At 39.2% G+C, this 23939-nt stretch overlaps 1 protein-coding gene across 9 annotated transcripts in view; it reads left to right on the forward strand.

Moving 5' to 3' along the window:
* Positions 1 to 23939, forward strand: part of ESRRG (estrogen related receptor gamma) — a 389158-nt gene that overhangs the window by 207689 nt on the left and 157530 nt on the right. Inside the window, exon 1 of one of the 9 annotated variants that reach the window (XM_015621007.3) lies at positions 23737 to 23872. The exons of the other annotated variants lie outside the window; for them this stretch is intronic. Within the exon in view, the coding sequence (XP_015476493.1) occupies positions 23817 to 23872 (56 nt within the window). The 5' untranslated portion in view covers positions 23737 to 23816. Of the gene's footprint in view, positions 1 to 23736; positions 23873 to 23939 lie in introns of those variants that run through there. 9 annotated transcript variants of the gene reach the window in all.

The following is a 23939-nucleotide window of genomic DNA, read 5'->3' on the forward strand; positions in this document are numbered from 1 at the left end:
CAAGATTATTTTTGAACACAAGAGGGGATGTATACCTTCCAACATTTCTCCTCTTTGAAGAGAGATGTGTACAAAAGATATAAAGATACCACTTCTGCCTCGCGCTGGAGCGCTTTCTGGAAAGGTGACAGGCTGGAAACACAGTAGTTAATTTTTCTCCCAAAAAAAAGGAGGATTCGTAATTGACTGGCTTGCATGTGATGTTGCTTTTTTCTGCCCTCATTTTTTGCTTTTTTTTAATTTTCTTTGCGGCCTCTCTCAACCCTTCCCCCCCTCCACACATGAGATGGCTCTGTGGGATAATAAGCCTGGCCAGTTTGGGATCTGAACACAATCTTACTCACTCTCATGTTGTTTGGCACTTGAACAGGAGTGACAGGCTTTGGTTCCTTTATCAAATAACTCAGTGTATCTATTTTTGTAAGCCGTGTCATTGGCTGAAAAATGCAGGTCCCTCTACAATTATGGGGCATGACCGGGAGCAACAGAGGCAGCCGGGCTTCTCTTGGACTCCTACCAGTTAATTGAAATTCTACTCCAGCCAGTTGAGATGGGAAGTGATATGAAGATGTGGAAAAACCTGAGTTGAATTGATTTTCCTTCTCGCTCTTTCCCCCACCTTTTTATATTTTTTTGTTGAATGAGAAAAGAAAAAGACAATTATTTGTGTTTATTAAGGGAGCTTAATACAAGTCCTGAGGAACAGACCACGAAAGAGTGGGGGCTCACATGCATTGCCGGTTTTGGTTCCTTTTGTGTTTTCTAAATAAAGGGGGAGAAAAAAATTTGCATACTTTCACCATTTTGAAAAGTATCTGTAGCTTAGTGTGCTAAATATAACCAGGAAATAACTATATAAACTACATATGCATTATTATTGTGGCATTGTAGAAGATGCTTTTGGTATACCTGCCCACCAGGGTTTGCCTGACATGACTTTTGCTTACCTCTAAGAATTTTTAGAGGTAAGCACCAATTCTCCTTAGTTTTAATTCTTTCTTGGTGAACAAATGCTCAGGATTATTTTGCTGTTGAGGCTCTTGTCCATGGGGCTTAGGGCATGATACACTCGTAACAGTAAGGCTAAAAGATTGCTTCAGGCTTACCTCAAGCAGCAAAACTTTTTTTCCATTGTCCCCACCATGCAAGCACTTGCCATAGCAGATGTCTGTCCTCTTACTCAGCCCCAGTCACTTGGATTACCTTTTGGTCAAAAGAAACCTTTTTCTTCTTACTTTGCAAGAACACATGTATGCATTTGTTTCAAATTCAGGACTTTGTCATTCATGCCAGACTCGACAGATTTAAGAGAAGTGAAAAGAGAGTTAAAAATCTATTGTATACAAGTGCATTAGCGATATTAACTCTATATTTGAAAAAATACCCTTGTAAGCACGTTGTAGTTTTCCAAAATATGCTCACCCTTCTGTATCAGATAAGGGTGTGGTAGCACTAGAAAGCATGTGGGATAAATTTTGTTTTTTCATGGAGGAATATGATAAGAGATATTTGGCAGAAGCTACTGTGAAATTTTCTCCAGCACTAAGACTGGTTATTGGTGTCTTTTTGTGTTGTTTGGTTCTATGGCTGCTGCTGCTATAAATTTGAACCCGTGAAGTGATGGCAAGCTTTGCTTCTACAAACACTAATGAAAGTTTAAGGTGATTAATACTCTTTGACTTGAGCCTTTGTATAAAACCCTCAATTGTTATAAACACATGTGCCATTATAGGCTTAATCCAGAATGAATGATTTTCCAGCACAATTAGGTAAATCTCCAAGTTATCAGTTCACCTGGCTGATTAAGCTCATTGAAATACCCTTGTGCACTAACTTGGAAATAGTTTGACTTTGCTAATATTGAAAAATAAGCATGAAATGGTATAAGCAATAAATAAATATGCCTTAGGCTTTGGCCACAATTTAAGGAGGAAAAATCTTTGGGAAAAGGCTGGAAGCATGATATTAACTGGGTTTGGTTTGATATTTGGACAAAGAAATCACTGCTCTGAGCTGAGCACAGAGATAAGCGCCTTGACTTGCAATAGATTAAGAGCCCTGCATTGGTTAGAACAAACCATGTTTGAGACTCTCCCCAAGTGCCGCCACGTTTAGATTTAAGATTAACTGCAGCAGAATGGTGGAGCGGCTGTTTGTTTTATGAAACAATCACTAATGACATTAAACAGACGGTGCCCCTTCCAACACGATTGTTCATTTGCGATAAACTGAGAGAAGCCCACAAGAGATTGGAAAAGAAAACTCTTAAGTGCTTCATTTTCAGCCTCTTACAATGTCCTATTGGAGGTGACAATTAGTGAAAAGAAGAAGAATCTAGGTCCTAATGCATTTAGAAATTTTCTTTTTTTTTTTTTTTTAATATATCTTTGGATGAGAGGGGATTGGCGACCACAAAACAAATAATTTGTAAATATTAGCTTTATCTTTATACCAAGGAACTGCATGGTAATAATATAATAACAAGGTTTTCTATGCGGTTTTTTTCTAATTCTCTCTCTCCCCTTGCTTCTGTCAGTGTGAAGCCCACACTAAGCATTAACAGTATTAAAAGGAGTGTTATCTATTAGTTAAATTAGACATCAGACATTTACTTTCCAATGTATTTGAAGACTGATTTGATTTGGATCCAATAATTTAAAAATAAGAGAGCAGAGCTGTGTACAGAGCTGTGTACAGATATCTGTAGCTCTGAAGTCTTAATTGCAAATTCAGATAAGGATTAGAAGGGGCTGTATCTCTGTAGACCAAAGGTATTTGCTAATACCTGAGATATAAAAGTGGTTAAATTCAATATTTACTAATTTAGGATTTCCACTTTGGATTTTGATTAAGCTTTTTGGTTGAAAACCCCACATTATTAAGCTGTGATGAGGGAAAAAGCAACTCTTTCATAAGCCTCGCTTTAACGCTTTATTTCAAATAATTTATTTTGGACCTTCTAAAAGCTGCTGCAATACTTCATTTAGAAGGAAAAAAACACCCAACAAAACCACAGCAAAACAAACAAAAACATTGTCCAAGGCTTGTTGCAGCATTAAGCTTTTGTTTTGTACACAAAAAATATATATTAATAAAAAGTGGTTTTAAATGCTTATTACTGAGATGGTTTGTTTGGAAACACAGGCTTTTTCACAGCAGTTTTTACACTTCATTGTGTACTATGAAAGACACGCTAAGTAGAGGTTGTCAGGTTCCCATCTGAAGTAGACTACTGCTGGGGAATGGAGCCATTTATGATGCCACTCAAGCAGGACTAATCTAGACTAGATCTCTTATAAATAACCAGCCAACAAAAATACCAAATCGTTCTCTCTTTCTGATTGAAGTGCGCAGAATTGCTGTTTTAAAGAGCAGGAGATACTCCTTATGAAGACATATGGCAAGAATTAGTGAATCCCCTGACTGTAGCTGCCCAGCAAACCTCAGCCTTCTGGAGGAATCAAGACATCAGTTTCGTGTAGACAAGATTTTTGAGAGTTGTGCTTTGTTTTTCAGACTATCATTTGATAGACAAGTGCTCTCTGGTTTTGCTTTTGTGTTAGTGACTCCCACTGTTGTAAATCTCCTGCTGTAAAACTTCACACTGTATGTATGTTCTAACCTGCTGTAAGTGGTCTCCCTACATGGTGTGTATGCTGATTTATGAGCCCTGCCTTCCCCAGCCAGTGTTCCTGAGATCACATCCTCCTAGCAAGGGATGAGCTAAAACTGCCTCTTGTGTTTCAGATGTGTTTTGGCAACATGGTGTTCAGCCTTCCAGTCCTTACTTACATGACTTGTCCTTCTCATGAATAATTGAACTTCTGTATGTCACTTATGGAAAGGAAAAAAGACAAACTACTTCAAAGTCACGTCCTCCCATTAGGAAATATGTTCCTGCTTAAAAAGAAGGATATTTGTAAATTTTGGAGGCTAGAGTGACTTTTCTGTGTTTATGCTTAGGCATCAGAAGTACATAATTAATTTAAAAACAATAATTCTGCATTATTGACATGAAAGACTGGGAGGGTAAGTAGGAGAGTACTTCTGGCTCCAAGGATATGCTCAGCAATTTGCTGATTAACTTGCCTTTTGTTTTGAAAACTACCTATTGCTCTAGGGACTCATAAAATCTGGAAGGCACTGATTCAGTGCCACAAGTCTCCCTGGTACAGCGTGCAGCCAGCATTGGTGCTGGTGTCACTCACAGTACACCTTTGCCATTCCGGCATCTACACTCTTTGCTCTTTTGGAAGAAAAACCCTTGGTAACAAGTAATCTCTGAACCAATAACCACCCCTCATGCTCCTAAGGTGTAAGTGAGGTTCAGTGCTCACCTGGGAGAAGTTTTTGTCAAGTTTACTTTGTTTCCATCGTCATGTATTTAGTTTCTTCCAAATTTCAGATTGCTATTAATATAGTTCCTTTTATTAAAAAATCAGGACAGAGATCAAATAAGTAGTTATAGAAAAACTTGAAGGGTGATTGTTAAGAAAATGCAAGAAACAGCATCTGTATAATTTTCTTCAATAACATTTATAGGTAAACCATTGTTCAGGCTTTATACTAGATTACATATCTGAATTCATTCCATAAAAATGACTTAAAGGTTATGTAAAAATCATTATGTGGGTGATATATTAATGTTCTCTAGGACTTTGGATGTTTTCTGGAAGTTGCTAGTGTCTAAACAGTTGTGCATATAACTGTGGTTTAGCTATTTCCTAATGCATCTTCAAGCCATGTTGGTTAGTGTTCCTGGCTTCAGTAATACAAGGAAAATAACAAAAATTACTTTTCTGTAACTGTTGTTTTGTTAATGTGTCTTCTTATTTCATCTGTCTCTAGATTAGTTTTGTGCTGGTATGAGTCCATTCTAACTCCATTAAAGCAAATCCTTTTGAGTTCAAAGTTGGTGATGCAACTAGCAATAACATTTGGCCCGGTGTCGTCATAAGCATTCATCAAATAAAAACTGCAGACTAATAACCAATAAATTCTCATACCTGTATTGAGGTGCACACACTGTTGTCTGATGTGGAGAATGACAGGAAAATAATGTTGAGACTGTTACTGAGAAGACAGGACAATCAGTATTTTGACACGGTGGACAGTACCTTGGGGAAAACATAGGGGTGGGGTCAAGTAGCAGAGACAAGTTATTCCATGTGTCTTTCAAAATATTTGGAATCTGTGGTTTTGGGATCTAGCAGATTTGTGATAAATTTTCCTTTAAAGAACAATTATGACTTAGGGGAAAGAGGACTGCTACAGACAGGATAGTTTCTGACCTAGGTAAAGATTCTGAGCAATGACTTCAAGACAGCCAAGGGTGACATCCAAGTTGAGGGTGATGGTAGGTGTAGTGCTCATTGCTGAGCTGCTGAAGGCTGGTCAAGGAAAATAGACAAGTGATAGTAACTTGAATCTTTATGCAATTTTAATTTTTTTTTTTGGTCTAAGGTCAACATATGTGTAGAACTCCTCTGGTAAAACACCAATGAGTTGCTTAAAATGGTTCTTTAAAATAAGGTCCATCAAAAGTTCTTGTCTTTATCTTTCAAACGTTTCTTCTTTTTCAGGTACTCCATCTATACTTTTATGACTTTTGGCCTACTGCCAAAGTTTTGTTGTACACAAAATATCTTAGAGTCCATAGCTCTGTCTCTTGTTTACATTTTTAGCATAGAAATAACCAAGAATTTGTCTGCTCTCTTTTGTGTTGGGCAGCATCGCAGAGCCTCTTTGTGTCTGGTTGTTACTTGTCTCTCAAGACAGTAAGATACAATTGAGTGTCATCAGTGTGATAGCACTTAATATAATATTCTGAATTGGAATGATAATCCCTCATAGCAAGGCTTCTATTTTACCTGTTAGTTGCAATGTCTCTTATGACTGCTTGAAATAAATGGAGAAATATGCAAAGGCCAGTCTCTGCAGTGGCACAAAAAAATAAAGATACAAAAGGCAGAATGCTTTTGTTAAGGTGATATTTTAAAAGAAAAAACTAAGAAAAACAAACAAACCAAACAATACAAACCCCTTTGAAGTTAGGGAATAATCTTTTGACGTCAGAAAACTCCAAGGAGGGTTGCTTGAATGGCATGTAGGTTTTTGACCTTTACAGTATAGTCAAATAAAGAACATCTAGTACTTGCATTGACTATTCAGATCTCTGGCCAAAAAGTCTTTAAACATTCCAGATTGGAAGGTGGCAACTCATATTTCAGACTGACTTGGGACAGAAATTTGAGTTACTTTCCCTAATTGTGCGTGTCTTTTCTTTGTGGTGGAAGTAACTTGAGTCCAGCTTTTAGATTTGAGCCTAGCTCAAATTAACATGGTCTTAAAAGTGTCTCATTTGACTTGGGTAAGATGCTAACATCTAAAGATTTCCTAGAGATCTTGGTAGTTTTGAAGAGCCCATCCACCTCTTCTAAAATTGAGGAGTCAGAAATGAAGCCATGTAATTCGTGAAGACTTTGCTGTTTGCAGTGTGAACTTGTTTCATTTTTCACTGACAATTAAGTGCTGAAATTACTGCATCAAAATATTAGTATTTCTTATGTTACTCTGAACTAATCACAGTGCATTTACCAATTTTTCACAGTATTAGCAGCAATCTGTTAGTTGGTGTCTGGCATTAGGTCTCTCTTGACAAAGTTTCAATTTCCAAGGCTGAGAAATAAACCTGTTTCTTTGAATAGCAATGAGAGACACTGGTAAGCATTTTAAAAAAGGTAGACAATGTTAGTATTACTAACAAAGTTTTTATCGTCTTGAGATTTATTCTGGGGGAAAAGGCTGATTTGTTTTCTAAATGGGTGTTTTAGTGCTTGTAGAGAAAAGGTAGTTTAAGAACTATTCTAATATACTTGCATGGCATTTTTATTGAAACTACCACTTTCAGCAACTGCATCTTTCCAGAGCTAAGTGAATCTGCTTAAAATACTTCAGTGGTGTAAGATTCCCTGATAAGCCCTTCTAACTCAGAGCTTTCAGGTGGTGCCCCAGGATCTCCCAGTTACTGATGTCACTAGCCAATATTTCTGCATTGGATTGCTGAGAGTGCAGGTAACACAAGTTAAGCATCCTTCAGCTTCCGCATTTATCAGTGGAATTGCTTTACCTTGAACTACTGTACACAGCTATAGGTAAACAGAGAAGAATGTGGTGAGAAAGTACACAGGAGAAGGATTTATACCAGGAAAAGTTGCGTCTGCTTTGTTCAATGAACAAAAGAAAATAACGCTTTGAAAGGCTGCAAGTATTAGCGCGTTATTATCACATCCTACTTTCTGCAGGCAAAAAAAAAAAAAAAAAAAAAGGAAGTTTAAAGGACAAAAAGAACTTTTCTGAGAGACAGAAATCCTCTCTCTACTATCTACGTATTTAGCATAGATGATGTGGTTTGTGTGCTACAAGTACCACGGCTATTTTGTCTGTCTGGCGCGTGATGCGTTTGCCAGATTAGAAACATTAGTGCCCTCTATTGTTCATCAGAGAGCTGCAAATATTTTTACAGATTATGATCCTTATTATCGTTCTTGGTATCAAACAGATTTTAACAAAACCCACGCACAATATAAAGGCATACTTTTTTGATGCTAAGGCATACTTTCTTCAGCTAAACTGCTTCATCAAGAAGAGTGCATATGTTTTTTTTCACTCTGTCAACATTCCGCTGCAACTTTTTCTGCTTTATGAAATGCAATAAAATAAATTATAATCCCCACTAGGGGAGAATATCTTGAAATACCTACAGAAATAGATATTCTTTTTGCTCACATATTTGCTGACAATTCACTTCTTTCTGTGTGTAATTTTTTAGTAGCAAAGATGTTTTTATTTAAGCCATTCTCGAATGTCTGAAAGAAAAGTGTTTTGAAATAAATACTGCCTATTTTTCCCTCAAATTATGTTTTATTTCAAGAAATTGGACTTTTATTATTTTTATAGGCTAGCAGAAATATGAGAGAGTGCAAGTTTTCATAAGAACAATAGAAAAATAATGTGGCTGAGCTCTGGTTTGTTTTTGTGGGTTTTTTTTCACTACATTAAAGTGAACTGCAAGAATGACAACTTCATTCAAGCAGATCATTTGGAATTACATTAAACAGCTGCTATTAAACAGCTGACAACAAAGGAGACCATTTTGATCTCGACAGCAGAGAGATTCGAGCAGCATGCTCCCTCAGTGATGCTATGAAGAACACATTGTGCTCTTGTATACCAACACGCAGTGTACTCCCCACTGTGCTTGTTGCCAAACACCGTTTTTTCAAATCACTTTGTATTCAGTCAGGGATCCGGGAAGTCCAAATCCAGCCAGACAAATGCAGAACAGCTTAGTTGAAGCAGCTTTAACAGGTGCCATCAGCACAGACTTGTCGAACCAGAGAGACAAGGCAAACAGCTATGGAGTGGTGGTCAATAGGGTGTGGATTTGCCCCACTGCACATGATGGCACGGGGTACTAAATAGCTTTGTTGGCACAGAGGCTGGTTTGTGGCACTTGGGTAGAGGGGAGGGAATGTGACAAGGAAAATACACGGTCACTCCTTACAGACAGAGCCTGCTAGACTTTTATGCTCAGATTAATTTGTTCTTCTCAGTCGTGCCAGACTCCGAGTGGACCAGAATAAAATGAGCATACCTGTAAAGGGATAAATGGAATGAACGTAGGATTGATTTAAGAGGGTGCTTCCCATGCTTGAGATAGTTGACTGAAGGATGAGGAATAAAATAAGAGTGGAGATAATTGGATGGGTTCTTGTCTTATGCTGTCCTTGTCTTTCAGGGTATGAGAGGCATCCCTTCATTATATCATTGTAATCTGCCATTACTCGTAATACGCCACGTGTGTTGCCCACAGAGTTGTGTTACCCCTTCCCAGTGTGGAGCTGTCCTGCGCTTTCAGTGTCTTTTCAGTCATAACCTTGACCCACTCCTGCTGACCTTCTGGAGATGTGGATTTTTTCTCAGGTGTAACAGTGACAGGAAATAGGTTACACTACTTAAAGCAATTCTTTATTCTACCATTTTCTTTAAATAAGGACATTGTGTAGTGGTCTCTGAATACAAAGGGACATAGTTGATCAGTGAACTAGAATATGTTTTATTGCCTTATAGCAAAGAAGGGAAAATCCAGAAAATGACTTGGCAAATGTTCAGATTTGAATTTCAATTTGAAATTTAATATTTACAGTTTTGGAGAAATATGAAAATTTAGCCCCCTGAGAATTTTTGCAAGGCATTAAACTAAATTTTTATGTAAGGCTCTTAGTTTTAGTTTTATATCCGTATTTGCATCAATAGTTCTTGTCACTTACACAGAAATTATGTGAAAGAAGATGTGAGAAGTTGTCAGATGTGGCTCCGCCAGTCACAGAACCATTTTGCAGGCTCGTTTCAAAGAATGCATAAAATATTGCTAAGGATGGACATTATAAGCTTTGTATTAAAAGATGCTTAGCTGGGCCAGAAACTGGCCACTTTGTCTGTTTTACTGTAAAAAAAATTCTACTTTTATTGTTGTTGTCATACTAATGATGGGTAAAACCAGGAAGGTGGCCTGGACAGAAGTGTTTGGAAATTAGTGATTATGAGAAGTGTCTGTCCTCTGTTCTTTGTCATACAGAATAGAAAACATTGAATTATGCTCATGTTGGAGGTATGCACTTCCACTGCAGAAAAAATAGAGTTTAAATCAGACTGTAGTCATGATGAACTGTATCTTGAGTTAAAAAATCCTTGTACAGAAACTTTTGTACTGTACTTTATGCAAAATAACTCCAGCTACATCATATATGAGTTTCCTCAATGGTTAATTCTTTCCTTTGTTTCATGTTTCTAACCTGCATTTGTCCAAAGAGCTGTCTGAACTGAAAACCATTGTCATACATGTAATTTGTGAATTCTCATCAAATTAACTCTCTCCCTGCTAAATCAGATTCTTATGATGTTCATATGTTTGTGGAATTGAGTGTTATCCTTAAAAGCAGTGATTCTTGGCTGGTAGCAGGTGAACCCATCCTCTTGGGCTCAGCCTCAGGGGCAAAGCTGTGCCTCCTCCCTGCTCAAAGCAGCAGAGGAGATGGGTGGAGTTTTCCTCTCTGTCTTTGCAGAAAGCAGCTGGGTTTTTCTCATTTACCTCTAACTTCTGCTGAGCCTAAGATGTCTCTTTTTCTGAGCTGTATTACATTTAGTGAAACACAATTCTGTATTGATGTGGAAAGCATCAGGTATTCACATTTACAGAGGTCTGCCCGCGTGTTATGTCCAGCACCTTACAATGTCTTGTACGTTTGTTTTCAGCCAATAAGGAAAAAATCCTATAGAGATGACATGAAAACTCAAGTAATAAGCAACTAAAAATCTTAAGGAGATAAAGCTGAAAAAGTCTAAAGCAGCCTTGTTTCTTCACGTGCTTTTGTATTGGTTTCAAGTAATTTGTCTTTAACTGATACATATTCTTCTCAACATACAGCTCAGTGTTAAGGAGCTGACATTCAAAGGCAAGCCACAAGAAGGCTGAAAAGGCGGCATCATGAATAGTGAACTCTCTCTTGGTTTCCTTGACACCTGCATAGTGCATACTGCCAACTATGATAAATGGAGCAGAAATATAGACACTTACTAAAAAGATGGAGCAGAAGTTAAAGGCTGGAGTGAGAGACATAGAAAGATGTATGCTTGATCTCACTTGGAAAGAGAAACAAATGGGTAGGGGAGCAAGTGAAGTTGAATGACATCTTGAAGACAGGAAGGGACTGAGGCTGAAGTGGCAGGAGGCCAGCAAGAAGAGCAGATGGGAGGTGGGACAAGTTTATTACCAAAGAGGCCATTGGATGGTAACAGTGCACATACTGCTAGAGAAACAGATGAGGTGAGCTGATCGTTTTTCTGATTTCTATCTGAACAAGTCTCCAATTCAGATTCCTCATTTCTTGAACTTGGTATACTTTTTGGGAAACTTTCCTGGCAGATGGATGAAAACTGCCATGTGACACTCAGAAAAGCAATCATCAGAAAGGCAGCAGAGCAGGAGGGGGGAAGTTGAGCTGTGTTCCAGAATATTTGAACCTGTGATCCAGAATATTTTTGTAAGTGGAAAGTATTGTGTTTGTAATTCTAAACTACTACCCCTGGAAGAGAAAAGTAACATTAGAGAAGTGTATTTTATTAAAGCTGAATTGGCCAGAACGGTTCTTCCATACAGTAGGGATTGGAGAAAATGTAGCATGTTGTTTCGCTTGATAGTGGCCACTATTGTCTTACAAATCTTGTGTAAATTGACAGATGAGTGAGTCTGACCTGATGCTGGGAAAAAAACCCAACAAACCAGCTGACCTTGTAAAAGCCCTAAAGAGCAGAAGAAATGATGTTTTGCCTGCAGGGCTCATTAATTAGTTGAATTTCTCATCTAATCCTTCTGGGTCAGCTGTGTTGCTTAGTCTACTCCAGAAGGAACAGGCTTGTAGAAACCATCCTGACAGGTATCTTCAAGATGTAATACGCAGGCATAAACTGTGTATGCATTCAGCAAGGTAAATGCTACAACTTCTGTCTTTGCATGTTAATGAAATTAAATAATGAGCTTATTTTCATTTGGATAGTTACAGCAAGCCATTCAGATTATCTGATTTGAGATTAAAATGAACCTCGGACCAATCTGTGGAAAAATGTTTCACTTGGTTTCTTTTCTTCTATACTCAGTTACCACATCTCGCTCCCATCTGTACTAATTGTTGTTTTAATAAGTCAACAAAAACAAGCAGTTCCAATAATGCAGTACTGTGTGATACCTCATAGTATCTCTGACACTACAATCTAAAAAAGTGTTTTCAAATACTGACATATTAGCAGCAATGATTTAATTCTGTTCTATGTTTTATTTTGATCACAGCAAGTGTAAGGACTAAATTTTGCTCTGCACTGCACCGTATTCCCATGCCTTGTATGAAATTTCCTCGTATGCCTGCACAGTTGAAGGTAAAAGTGATCTGTACCTTGACAGAGTTTGAGGGATCCGCAGTGCTTTAGGAGGTGTGATTCCAGGACAATGCTAGTTTCATGGCTTCTGGCAATAAAGCCATTCTTGGTGCTTTGGATAATAAAAGTTGGCTGTTCCCTTACCAGCACTTAAGAGGCAGAATGCACTCCAGCCTCTTGCTTCAACTCATGCAAAGGCAACAACCACAGAAGCTTTTGATGCATCAATATTAGTAAAATTTAAAACAATGGGCTGCTTTAAGGAGCTTTGGGTTTCCTTTGAATCCAAGTAAATGCTCTGCATTCCTCACTGTCTCTGTGCTTAACTGCCTTGTTTTTTTGGCAATAGTAATATCGTTTTGTGTTAACGTGATGATATTCATGCCTGTAAATCTTCAAAACTGTGTGAGTGAGAAAAAGATAGAGAATCACTACTCATTGCAACCACCTCTAGGGAGAAATTCAGCATTTGTTCAACAGCAAAGACTAAACTTACCTGGAAGTTCAGGACAATTGAAATATAAGGCAGCAATTTAAAATTCTATGTATGCTATGTAAAAGGTATATTCTGCTTCAGGATATTCTATTTGGGACAAAAAGAGGGACACTGTCCCACCTCCCTCACCATGCTTGCTACCCCAGATTACTTGTGTGTATACAAATAAACACATGTATAATGGCCTTCACAATGAAGTTTCTTGTACTTGAGATTGAGGCCTGTTTTGTTACCCTGAGTATTTGAGAGCAAGAGAGGGCCAAGAAGATGTAATGTGTAAGTACATATATGTGCACATATATATATATAAGGTAAATCCAGACTAAAGCCAAAGTGTCTACAGAACTGTGTCACTGTAATTTTTTTCCTTGCTGTTTAAAGCCCTAGCCTGTATTATAGCTGGCTTAAGCCCTGTCATAACATAAGTTTGATCTGGAGGTTTCAGCTTGTGCAGGTTTTTCGTGTCATTTCTAACTTTTAAATCAGACGATATTAATTTTGAAGGAATTAGTCAGAAATTTCCTCGTTGTGCAATGAAATGGCATGAGTTAGTTAGCCTAGCTGCTAAAGGTTTTCTAATGAAAACTATGGTGATATGAAATTTCCCTGATAAAAGGCTCTGTAGGTTTCATCTGCTGTATTAAATACTAGCCTAAAAGGGACGGGCGGGAGTCACAAATGCTTGACTAGATATTACCTACTTTTACATTCCAGGGACACTCCTTTACGCTCCAAACAAAGCCTGAAAATCTGGAGGGTTGGGATTGTTTTCTTCCTTGGGGCTGGCGAGCTCCTTAAAAGTCTCGATCGCTTTTTCTTGTTTTTATTGTTATTCTCTCACCCGGCTCCTTTTCGGATGCCATGCGAGGGTGTCAGGCTGTGGCGTGGCCAGGTGTTTGTGTGACCGCCATCCCCCCAGGGCCGGGGGCGGGGGATGGGGGGGGACACCAGGAGGTGTTGAGTGCTGAATGTTAAGCTCGTTCCTTTGTATGGCTTAGAAATCTCTGTTGTCCGGAATTGTACAGATAAGGCAGGCCCATTTGCTTCATTGTCAGGCAGTGTAGCTGAATAGAAATGCAAATGTGACATAAGGGGACTGCGCTGGGGAGGCGTTTGCTGTTACCTCCTCTAACAGTGCTCCTGGCTGTTGGAAAATTCCTGCAGAATCCAAGGGGTGTGTATTTTTTTTTTTATTTTTTTATTTTTTTTTTAATAATTACCTATAGGTTCTAGGGAAGAGTCTCCTAAAGAAAATGTCTCTCCCTTGCAGATGCTTTTATTTTTATGCAGTGGAACGGCTCGGTTTTAACTCCCTTATCAAGAGCTGCATGCACTGCCCAGACTAAATTGGGAGCATCTCCACACTGTTTGACAAATAGATTTTTTGTAAACTGATTTAGCCTTTTCATTGTTTGCATTTCATTATATAGCAGACTTCATGTCACAAAATCGGTATTCATTCAAAATAGAGAATTTAGAGATAGGACTGTAGCCAGATAAAAAAATATTGCACAGCTCAGGTCTATTAACCATAGAATAATAGCAAGTCAGTGATCCAAGGGGTAGTTCTTCTGCAGGGAAGGGCTAACATAACTGAGGTCAGGAGTCAGACCTCGGGACTTCAAATGTGGCTGTCACCAGATTCACAAGTAAATCTACTGGGAAAACGGGGAGAATGAAGGGACCTTGCAGGATAAGGAGAGAGAAAGGCAGCCTAGCTCTTTCATCTTAAATCTGAGGCTTCTCAGTGGATGAAGAATAAAAGTCTGATTTGCTTAAGTGCTTCACTTTATTAAAAAACTCCAAGTTGCCTCTTCCAAAGCATGATTCAAGGATCTAACTCAATCAGGTTTAGAGAATTTATTTAGAAAAATAACATTAAAAGAGAGCTGATTCTTGTTTTTCTGCCAAATTCATTATTGAATAAAAGTCTGTTAGCATTCTGAAAATATGTGTACTAAATGCAGACAGTGCTAAAGGATGCTGATACGGCCTTTAATAACACTGGAGAAGCTAATACCTTGGGAGCAGATAATCTGAAGTTTGAATAAACGGGTCAGTAGGAAGACTGAGTTGGAACTTTTCCTTTTGATATTTTATGTTTTAAAGCCTTTCCAAAATTTTAAGCCTATTGTTTCCTTGACAATAATAGAGAAATTCTTATCTGTCTCTTAACAGTCACATTTTAATGGTTGTATGCAGAAATCACTTTAGATTTCCTTGCTGTAACAGTTCCCTGGCATAATCCTCCAGTTTATAAACTGTAGCTGCTTTGGACATAGTCCTGGAAGGGTTCAAGGCAGGTAACAGAAAGGGTGTTCCCCAGGAAATCAGTATTTCATTAGGTAGTATTGTTTGAACTATACTCCTACTTGAAGTAGGAAGTATTGTTTGAAATAATAACCATATTATTCTGGGTTACCTGGTCAGTAAAGATACCGTATTATGGCACTAGTGTTAGATCTGTTTCCTCGATGCACAAAAACAGATGTACTTTCAGGAATGAAGTAATCAGGAATCTGTTATACAGTTTACAGCATTGTAGGTAATCAGGAATCTGTTCTGCAGCGCTAAAGTTTTGAGTGTGGGACAAGTGCTGCTCAAGACAACATGCATTTGTTTGAGAAGAGAATGTAGAATCTGGCTGTCACCTGGAAGCTCTGTAAGCTTGGAGGGACAAAATTAATAAAGTGGCTTCTAATTAGAATGAAAAATGTAGACATTCCCTTCTGTATACATATGTTGGTTCAACTTTCTTGCTGCCTATTTTTTGTGTGTGAAGATATGTAGGTATCCAAGAGATTATAATATAATACATTTACATGTGGTTTGTGTAGGTATAGGCACACACACAGACACATATCTGCAGTAATTGAACCAAATTGTTTGTGATAAAAGTGTCAAAAGTGCAGTAAGTCTAAAGGCTGTATTTTCTGGATCAATTCACACCTTGAGTGACTGCTTTAGCAACGAAATATTGACTGGATCTGCTCAGTCATACTCAGTCATACTGCTATTTTATTGCTTTATTCAGCATAATCAGAATCAAATAATTATCATTCTTACTTTTCCTTTTTTATCTGTCAAATACAGAAATTTATGTCGTAGGCAAGTTAAACCCGATTTCTGGAAATGTAACACCTGAAACAGGGGCAGAGCTGGTGGGAGGAAAAAAAAGCCTAATATGAAAACTGAAGTTTGCATGTTTCTTAAAAAGTAAGATATAAATTCAGATTTGCAAGTAAATTAATTAAGCTGAAAGAGCGTGTGCATAGTGTTTACACCTTAACTATTATACGTGGAGCTAAATCTATTGATTTGAGATTGAATAATTGAACAGGGCTAACTGTCTGGTCAATAGAAGTGAAACTGCTATAGGACAGAAACAGAGTTGATAATAGAAGGCTTCAGCTGCAGAAGGATGTCATTATGATTATATGCTGTCATTTGAACACACTTACTAATAGAGCCAGAAAAAAAGTAATTTTTTCATTGTAATAATGTAATGTAACACAGGTATTTTTGTTAAAAGTATGACTCTTCTGTATTGTATTAATGATGTTAATGTTCCCTTAAATGTTAGTGTACAAGTCTACCGGAGATAGCAGGATTGCTGCACTTGTGTTGGTGTGCACTGTCATCTTCTTGGTGGGTGTTCTAAACCTCCTACCCACCACTAAGGGGAAAGGAATATAGCAGTGGTCAACAGCATCTCGGTGCAGGCTGACACATCAGGCCTTGGGCTTTCAGGGGGCTGGAGCTGAAGGACCTGGGAGAAAAGCAATTAATGGTGAATTCTACTTTTCTTTCAAACTCCTGGAACCACACAGTTACCATCTGAAAGCTGTATATCCATGATAAACCCTTCTTTTAAGTCTCTCCATCTTAATGGTTGGGAGAGTACAAGGAGTTCTTAATGTCTTTCTGTGCCCACAAGTGTGTCCATGAAATCATGCAACCTGGAGTCTAATTATGCCTCTAAACTAAGTTTACATTTTTGAGTGCTCAGTCAATCAGCTGATACAGGCTTTTAAAAAAGGCATACATACTGAAACAAAAATCAGAATTCTGTTACTATAGGGACAGAGTTCAGTGGAAGGCTTCATGGAAGCCTCTACCTATTTTAGATCTGGGTGTCTAGAGATAAGGGTAGCTATTACTTTATGGGGAGGAAGGATTTGTTTACTCTTGAGCATCTGAACTCAGCCTTTGTTACCAGTGGTTTCAGAGCTGTTAATTTCCCATGGTGAAAGCTCTTTTCATCAGCACAATCAGGTTATCCTGAGCTGAGGACATTTCACTAGTCTCATTTGTCTCCAGTATTAATTCTGTGCCAAATTCTTGCTTCCTAGGTCAGTGAAATGTTAGAAGAGAGAGAATCTCACCTCGATCTTGGAGAGAATAGTTATAGGCTGCTTTATTATATTGAATTGTTCCTTAATAGTTATGGATAACAGGACAACCATGTAGAAAGTCACTACTTTACAAACAGACTGGAGGTTTGTGATTTTCAGTAGTTAAAATAGATGCTTTCCTGAGGTTGATATTTATTGTAGCTAATCTGTATTTAATTTAATGTTCTTTCCACCTTTAAAAAGTGCAACTCCTTTAATCCATTGTCTTAAAAAGCATGCATTAGATGTTGGACGACATAAAGACAGCATGTAGAGATAACCCTGACGTGATAGTTCCAGTCATCTAGTGCATGGATTTCCAAGGCTTATGTTACTTGGCAGTTCAATATGATCTAGCTGTTTGTTAATCAGAGAACACATGAAGAACAAAGGATGGAGAACAAAAATGTCGAAAAAAAGTGTTGTATAGCTAGAAGATGATGTACAGTGGGACAAGTAACGTGGGGGTAGGATTGAATAAAGCAGTCATGGAAACAATGAACCATAAGAGGGCAAAATTTGTTTCACTTTGTTTCTTGTGACTTGAGTTTGTTGGTAAAGGGGATAACATTTTGTATTCAGGCAGAGAGCATGTTCTGTAAATCTCTTCAGTTACCCGTTCCCTGGGTGTCGCAATAGATTAAGTCGCTGTGTGATGATATGACACCGCCATCACTCGTCTTCCTGGGATATTGCTGGAGGCAACAACAAACCTGTGTCTTTGGCACATGTGAAGGAATTTAGTGCTTGAGGGGTTAAATTACACAGGCTCCCCTGTGGATCAGCTTATGCTTGGACAGTAATAATAACAATAACATTAATAATAAAAATGCCAGAGCGAAGGGAGTGGAGGGGAATCAGGGGGAGAAAAAGGCAGAAGAGTGATGGAAGATTGGCTGGGACTGTTGGGGGTGGGGGCAGGCAGGCTGGAGGATGCGTTTTGTACAGCAGGTGTCCCAGCTCCACGTCAGATGTCGTAGGAGCCTCTGCGACATGGACATGCACAAATAGACGGCACAAAAGCTTTGAGGGTGGTTGGTGGCTCTGTGCGTGTCTGCGCTCTCGCTTCAAGCCATGATATCCTAGGGCAGTGTAACAAGCAATTCATGTCAGCTCACAGTAAAGATTATTGGTGTTTTCACTGGGGAAATATTTACGCTCCATCTTCTTCTTCTATTTTTAGAGCTTTGAGCTTGCAGTCAGGTAGAAGGGCAGGTGGGGGAGTGGGGAGAGACCCATTGAGGGATACATCTCATCCCTCAATTAGATGGAGCTAAACCCCTAATCTTGCTTAGGAATAGCTGCTGATGCTAAGTTTTCTTCTTTCCCTTCTGGTTTAGTGGGATATTACATTTCACTGCAGTATAGGTGATAGAATGGGATATCAACTGGAATGTTTTGATTCTAATAGAAAACATAAATGCATTTTAAGGAATGCATTTTTTACATAGGTGAGGCCTCCAAAAAAAAAACAAACAAAAAAAACCCATCAAAAAACCCACCAAAAGGTAATGTAAGTGCAGAAAAAAGTGTTGGGTTCTACATTAGTGTTTTGTTTAAATTCCTGGATAGGAAAACCATGACAGTACAAGATAGCAATTTATTGCAATGCTGGAAAAAAAACAAAACAAAACAAAAACAACAAACAAAATGAGAAATCTGAATTTGTTCTCTTTCAGATTTGTTGTTTATTATAATAATCCTTCTAGACCCCTTCAGAAAGGGGCTAATTTACTCTTTCTATAGGAATATTTTAAGTGTGATTATCATAATATCACAGCTGCTGAAAAGGTCTAAAATAGGGCATTGACCTTGAACGTGTTCCTGCGTTTAGTGTCTGGTGCTTAACATTCAAGAAACAATACAACTGCAACTCATTTATTAATGTGTAATCTCAAAATGTTAACTCTTGCTCTGTAAATACATGCCACAAGGATTGTAGAAAGCTTGCAGTATCCCATGAAGTACATGTGGTATTTTATCAGTGTAAATATGTATAAGATTTTCAAGATTTCTGCTGGGAATACTCCATAACTAAAGTAAGTTTTCCCTTTGGTACTGCACTAGTTTATGATTTAATTTTTACTGACATTCCACCAGTCATATTATTAGCTTCACAAAATGAAAGTGAAATAATCCTGTATTAATTAAACAGAGCAACTGAATTCCCTCAGTCATCTTATCCTTGGCTGTCTGAGACAGTAATGTACTTCAGTTTCTCTGAAGAAACTTACACTAAAAAAAGAGCTTGGGGTAATAGTGAGATACCCATATTGAAGTGTGAGCCTGAATTATCTTTAGGGAGGAGACCTTTTTTGGTAGGTGACAGGCAATGTGTGTGCAGCTCCCTCCTTCCGTGTTTTTTGGTTTTTGGTGGAGTTTTTTTGTGTGTTTTTTGTTGTTGTTGTTGTTTTGGTTTGTGGGGTTTTTTTTCCTTTCTTTCATTTTGTGTGAGGCTTTGGAAAAGGTGTTTCGTCAAGAGAATAATATTCATTTATAGCAATGTGAACAGAGTCTATTCTGTACCAGTGAAAGCAGTCATTTAAATACCTATACCCATGCCCTTGAAAATAAAACAAGGAGAAAATATGGAGTATTTATTTCAGACCAGATAAATGGAATGTAGTTCAGTAACATGGTAAGGCAATAGCTGTTACTTCACAGAGGCATTTTTTTATATGCTGGGACTGAATGTAGCAGCAAAAGCTAAAAGCCTTGCTCCATGTATTTGTGAACACAGTTTGTGAAAAGTTCTAAGGCGCATCAGAGATTGTTGTGTGAGCTTTTTCCCCTAAGATCAAAACAAAGAGTAATTAATGCTAAATACAGACTGAAGTAGCAGATGGCTTTTAAGTAATAATTTGATAGCGTTTGTCCAACTATGTACAAACAGGTGAGCAGAATTTGGAGGTTTTAGTTTTTAGGCATTAGTTTTTTGAATTCATTAGCAGCATATCCAGGGGTGCACTAAGTGCCTTCCAATGAGAAGCACAGAAGAGGAGTAGACAGTGGTAATACTGTTCTAATGTTAATCTTATTGTAGCATTGAGTGAGATCACATCTGAGTTGTGTTTCTTTAATGAGTGACTCTGAATAAAGAGAAGATCACATATTTGATGACACTTTAGTATTTATTTCAGACAATACTGTATTTTCCAGCTGGACTTTGAATAAGGCTCCATGGTGTATTGCAAATCTTTATCTAAAGTATGCTTATTCCCAAATAAGTCCTCGGCAGCTACCGGACTTTTATAATCTTGCTGCTTCCTTGCTGGCTTGAGCTTATTGCTCCTTTTGGTAAGTACATATTTGACACAATGCACTGTGAGGTTTCTGTGAAGTGCCACTGAACCTCACTTCAGTTGCCTTGAGGTGGTTGTGCTTTAAGAATCTGGCTCTTCTGATGCCTTGAAATGTCTGTAGCATTTAGATGTGAGGATGCTTAAAGACTGCTGCTTGGCACACAGGAAAAATTAGCTGCACAGGGAGACATGGAAATGTTGGTGCTGCTCAGCAATGCCCCTTGACTGGTACAGGCACTTCTGATGATTTTTTTCCTTCCCCTCTCTTGATTCCATTACCACTGTTTTGTATAGACTCCTTGTGGTAAGATTTTGCACTGTACATTTTGGTAAGTTATTGCAGATGTGTGTTTGCATGCATGTTCTTATTGTGTATTCTCTGGTAAAATTCAGTAAACCTGGATTGCCTTTTTCCTCCTGCTACTACTGCTTTTATTTATTTCCACGAACAAGCTTAAAATGAAGCTACAGAGAGCCCCAGTTTATTTGTGACTGTAATCTCTTTCTTTATTTTTTTTTTTCCCCAAACTGATCTGTAACTCTGAAACCCAAGTTCAAGAATGTATTTGGAATTCCAGGCCCCAGTCTGGTGGAGGTGACACTTTCAGTCCCTGGGGGAGGAAACCAACTGTTTCCTTTATCAACATGCAAAGTACAGCACAGTATTTTTGGTTCTCCAAGAGGAGCACTGGCAAGGCAGAGAGCCGCTTGCTTGGATGAAAGATGCTTGATAGAAAACTAGTGATGGCTCACAGGGGGAGAGGAAAAATGCATTGTTTGGGGGTGTAGAGGGAGGGTGGGGGACAAGAAGCTCACAAGGTAGTGGAAAGTATGGGAGTGTGAAAACGAAGGCTTACAGGAAGACAGACCATGACAGAAGTGGAGACCATCGTGTTTCAGCCCCTGAATATAAAATCTTAGGAGATAATGAACAAAAGTAGGAATGAAGCTGAGCTGTGCTTTGGTAAGTTTCAGAATGGATTAGCTGTCAGATTTTCAGGAGGGTGTATTCCAAGGCATGTAATACAGAAAAGTGACCGTATCAAATCACACATGTATGGGGAATAATTTATGGCTGATTTTTATATAAGAAAAAGACATATACATGCAATGATTCGTTTTGGAATAAAAAATATTGAAAAATAGACATTTTGGGTATAAATCTATAAACAGACATACTCTTGTATACTTACAGATCTATACACAGAGATACCCAGTACAAACAGTATATTTGTATTTGCATGTTTTGCCCATGTGCACATACAAATCAGTTTGTAGGACTTGTATTTTGAGTTTATATAGTCATACAGATAACTATACATAAAGACATCATATTCAAGTTCTGATTTGATTCCAAAATCTACATTTATCAAATTGTTATCTAAACAGGATGTTCTAACAGAGTAACATGATTTAATGCCTCCTGTTTTAAAATTTGGTAAAAACTGATTTTTATTTTTGTCCCTGATGTTTCTACAGAGTACTTAAATTTTACTCTACATTTCAGAGCTTTTTAATTCACTGCTCACAAGCAAATTTACATCTTAATTACAGAGTTCGCATTTAACAATATAGACAGCATAATGCTACTGGTAATTAAGCTTTTACTACCTGCTTTTATACAGTAGTCTGAGCTGTAGTTTTGCTGTGTGAGTTCTGATTCCTAAAATTGCAAGTATTTATACCAGGTTTGTAGGGAGCAGGCCCAGTCTTCACATAAGGTTAAATACAGAACGCTGGAATCTCTGCTGTAATCATACACACACGTCTATTGAACCTATATATGTTGGAATTTGGTTCTGTTGCTGTATTTTTGTTTTGGCAAAATGCTGTGAAACAGATCTGGAAAGGGCATTTCTTTTTCCATTTGTGAACAGTATTGCTGCATTCTGAGGGCTCGAACTGATTTGTTTTGATCTAAAAGGCTGCCATTTGCATCATGTTAGGGCTCCAGTCACAAAAGATCTTGTAAGAGCTGCACTCTAAGAAATTATTGTCCTCCCAGTGTCGGTTTGTTTTTTTTTTTTTTCTAGACAGAAACAGCCTGCATCTGCTTTCACTGGTAGGGACAGAAACGTTTTGAACCTGGAAAATATGTATGGTGCCTTAGTTGTATTATTAAGTAAAGGTGGTAGCTTTTGAGAAAAAAAAAATCATCCCATTTCATTACTGATATTTTCAAAACAGGATATGTGCACGAATTTCAGTGCAAACAGTGTCCCCAATGTCCCTAAATTTGAGTACGTTCTTTGTATTGGAACAAGTTTAATCAGGAATCTTTTAAACGCCAGAGAACAACTCTGAGCTGGCTGTAAGCAGTGTCTTGCTGGAAACGGGCTTGGTGATGTTTATGGAGGCATGCCTACAGGGGTATGTTTATTGCCCTTTTAGTTCAACAAAACTTACTTTAAAAAACCCAAAGCCCCGAACACTGTTGAGGTCTAGGCACCCTCCCAGATTTACTAATACAGAGCTACTCCAGTGCAGCCCTTATCTCATGAAAATGAGGCAAGCTGAGTTGGTCCACTCTAATCCCTGCACACTAACAGAGAAAATTGATCAGTTCTGGATCTTTTCTTTCTCATTTCTAAATATACACCTCTAAACATCCAAATACTCGCACAGGAGCATATGCCTTATGTATATATATAAATACACCTCCCCCCCACCATGTTGTATAGGCACACGCGTACCTGTATTCGCTCCCAGCTGCACCCATTATGTTAAGGACTGTATTGAAGTGCTCGTTTTGTTAGGAATGTCTTTTTTTTTTTTTTTTAACTCGGTAGAAAAGGAAACTTTTAATTTTTAAATAGGAAATTGTATATCTCTATATTAGATAGCTGTATAATTTTTATGTTTTTACGTATAATATCATATATACATAGTCAAATTCCAGCCCGCTCCCCCTTCCCTTTTCCCCCCAAAGCAACTCGCACGACAATGAAAAGTTGAGTTACCCAGAGGCTTCGGCAGGCTGCGCTTGGCGTTATAATTATTTGTTTTTCCCCGGCGCCGAGCAGTTCCAAAGGTTAGGGAAGCGGCGTTCAGGAGAGCGCGCCGGGAGCCGAGCCCGGCTGCCACCACAGCGAAACGCCACGACCGGCAGAGGCGGCGGCGCAAACTTCATCCTCTACCTTTGCGCGCAATCCTTAACCGGGAGCCTGCCAAGGTACCTGCCGAAGTTGAGGCCGGGCAAGAAGGGAGGGGAAGAGGGGAAAGAGGGAAGCGAAGCGGGCGGCCCCCGCCGGTGGGTCCGGCGGCGCGGGCACGTCCGCGGCTCTGCCCCGGCCGCCGCCGCCGCCTCAGGCCGCTCCCCCGTCCCCACCCTCTACCTGCCGCGCGCCCCGCGCGCCGGGCCGCCCCGGCGCCCCTGGCGCCTGATTGGCCGCGGCCCCACCAATCGGCCGTCCCCCCGGGCCGGGGGATGCATATGTACAGCCCTGCTGCATATTCATGAGCTCCGCGCGGGGCTTTAAGTCCTTGATTAGGCGCGCGGGCGAGCTTTTGGTCCCCGCCCGCCGCCGCCGCCGCCGCGCCCGGAGCGCGCCCGTGCCAAGTGCGCGGCGCTCGGCCACGGAAACTTTGCTTTCACCGCGGGGGCGCACGGAGGATGGTCGCCGGGCGCACATGGATTCGGTAGAACTTTGCCTGCCGGAGCCGCTCTCCCTGCACTACGAGGAAGAGTAGGTACCGCTCCCCGCCCCCACCCCACCGCCGCACGCCGCCTGCCCCAAAACATGACAGGCGCCT

This window comes from Parus major, chromosome 3 (assembly GCF_001522545.3).
Source record: "Parus major isolate Abel chromosome 3, Parus_major1.1, whole genome shotgun sequence".
Taxonomy (NCBI): domain Eukaryota; kingdom Metazoa; phylum Chordata; class Aves; order Passeriformes; family Paridae; genus Parus; species Parus major.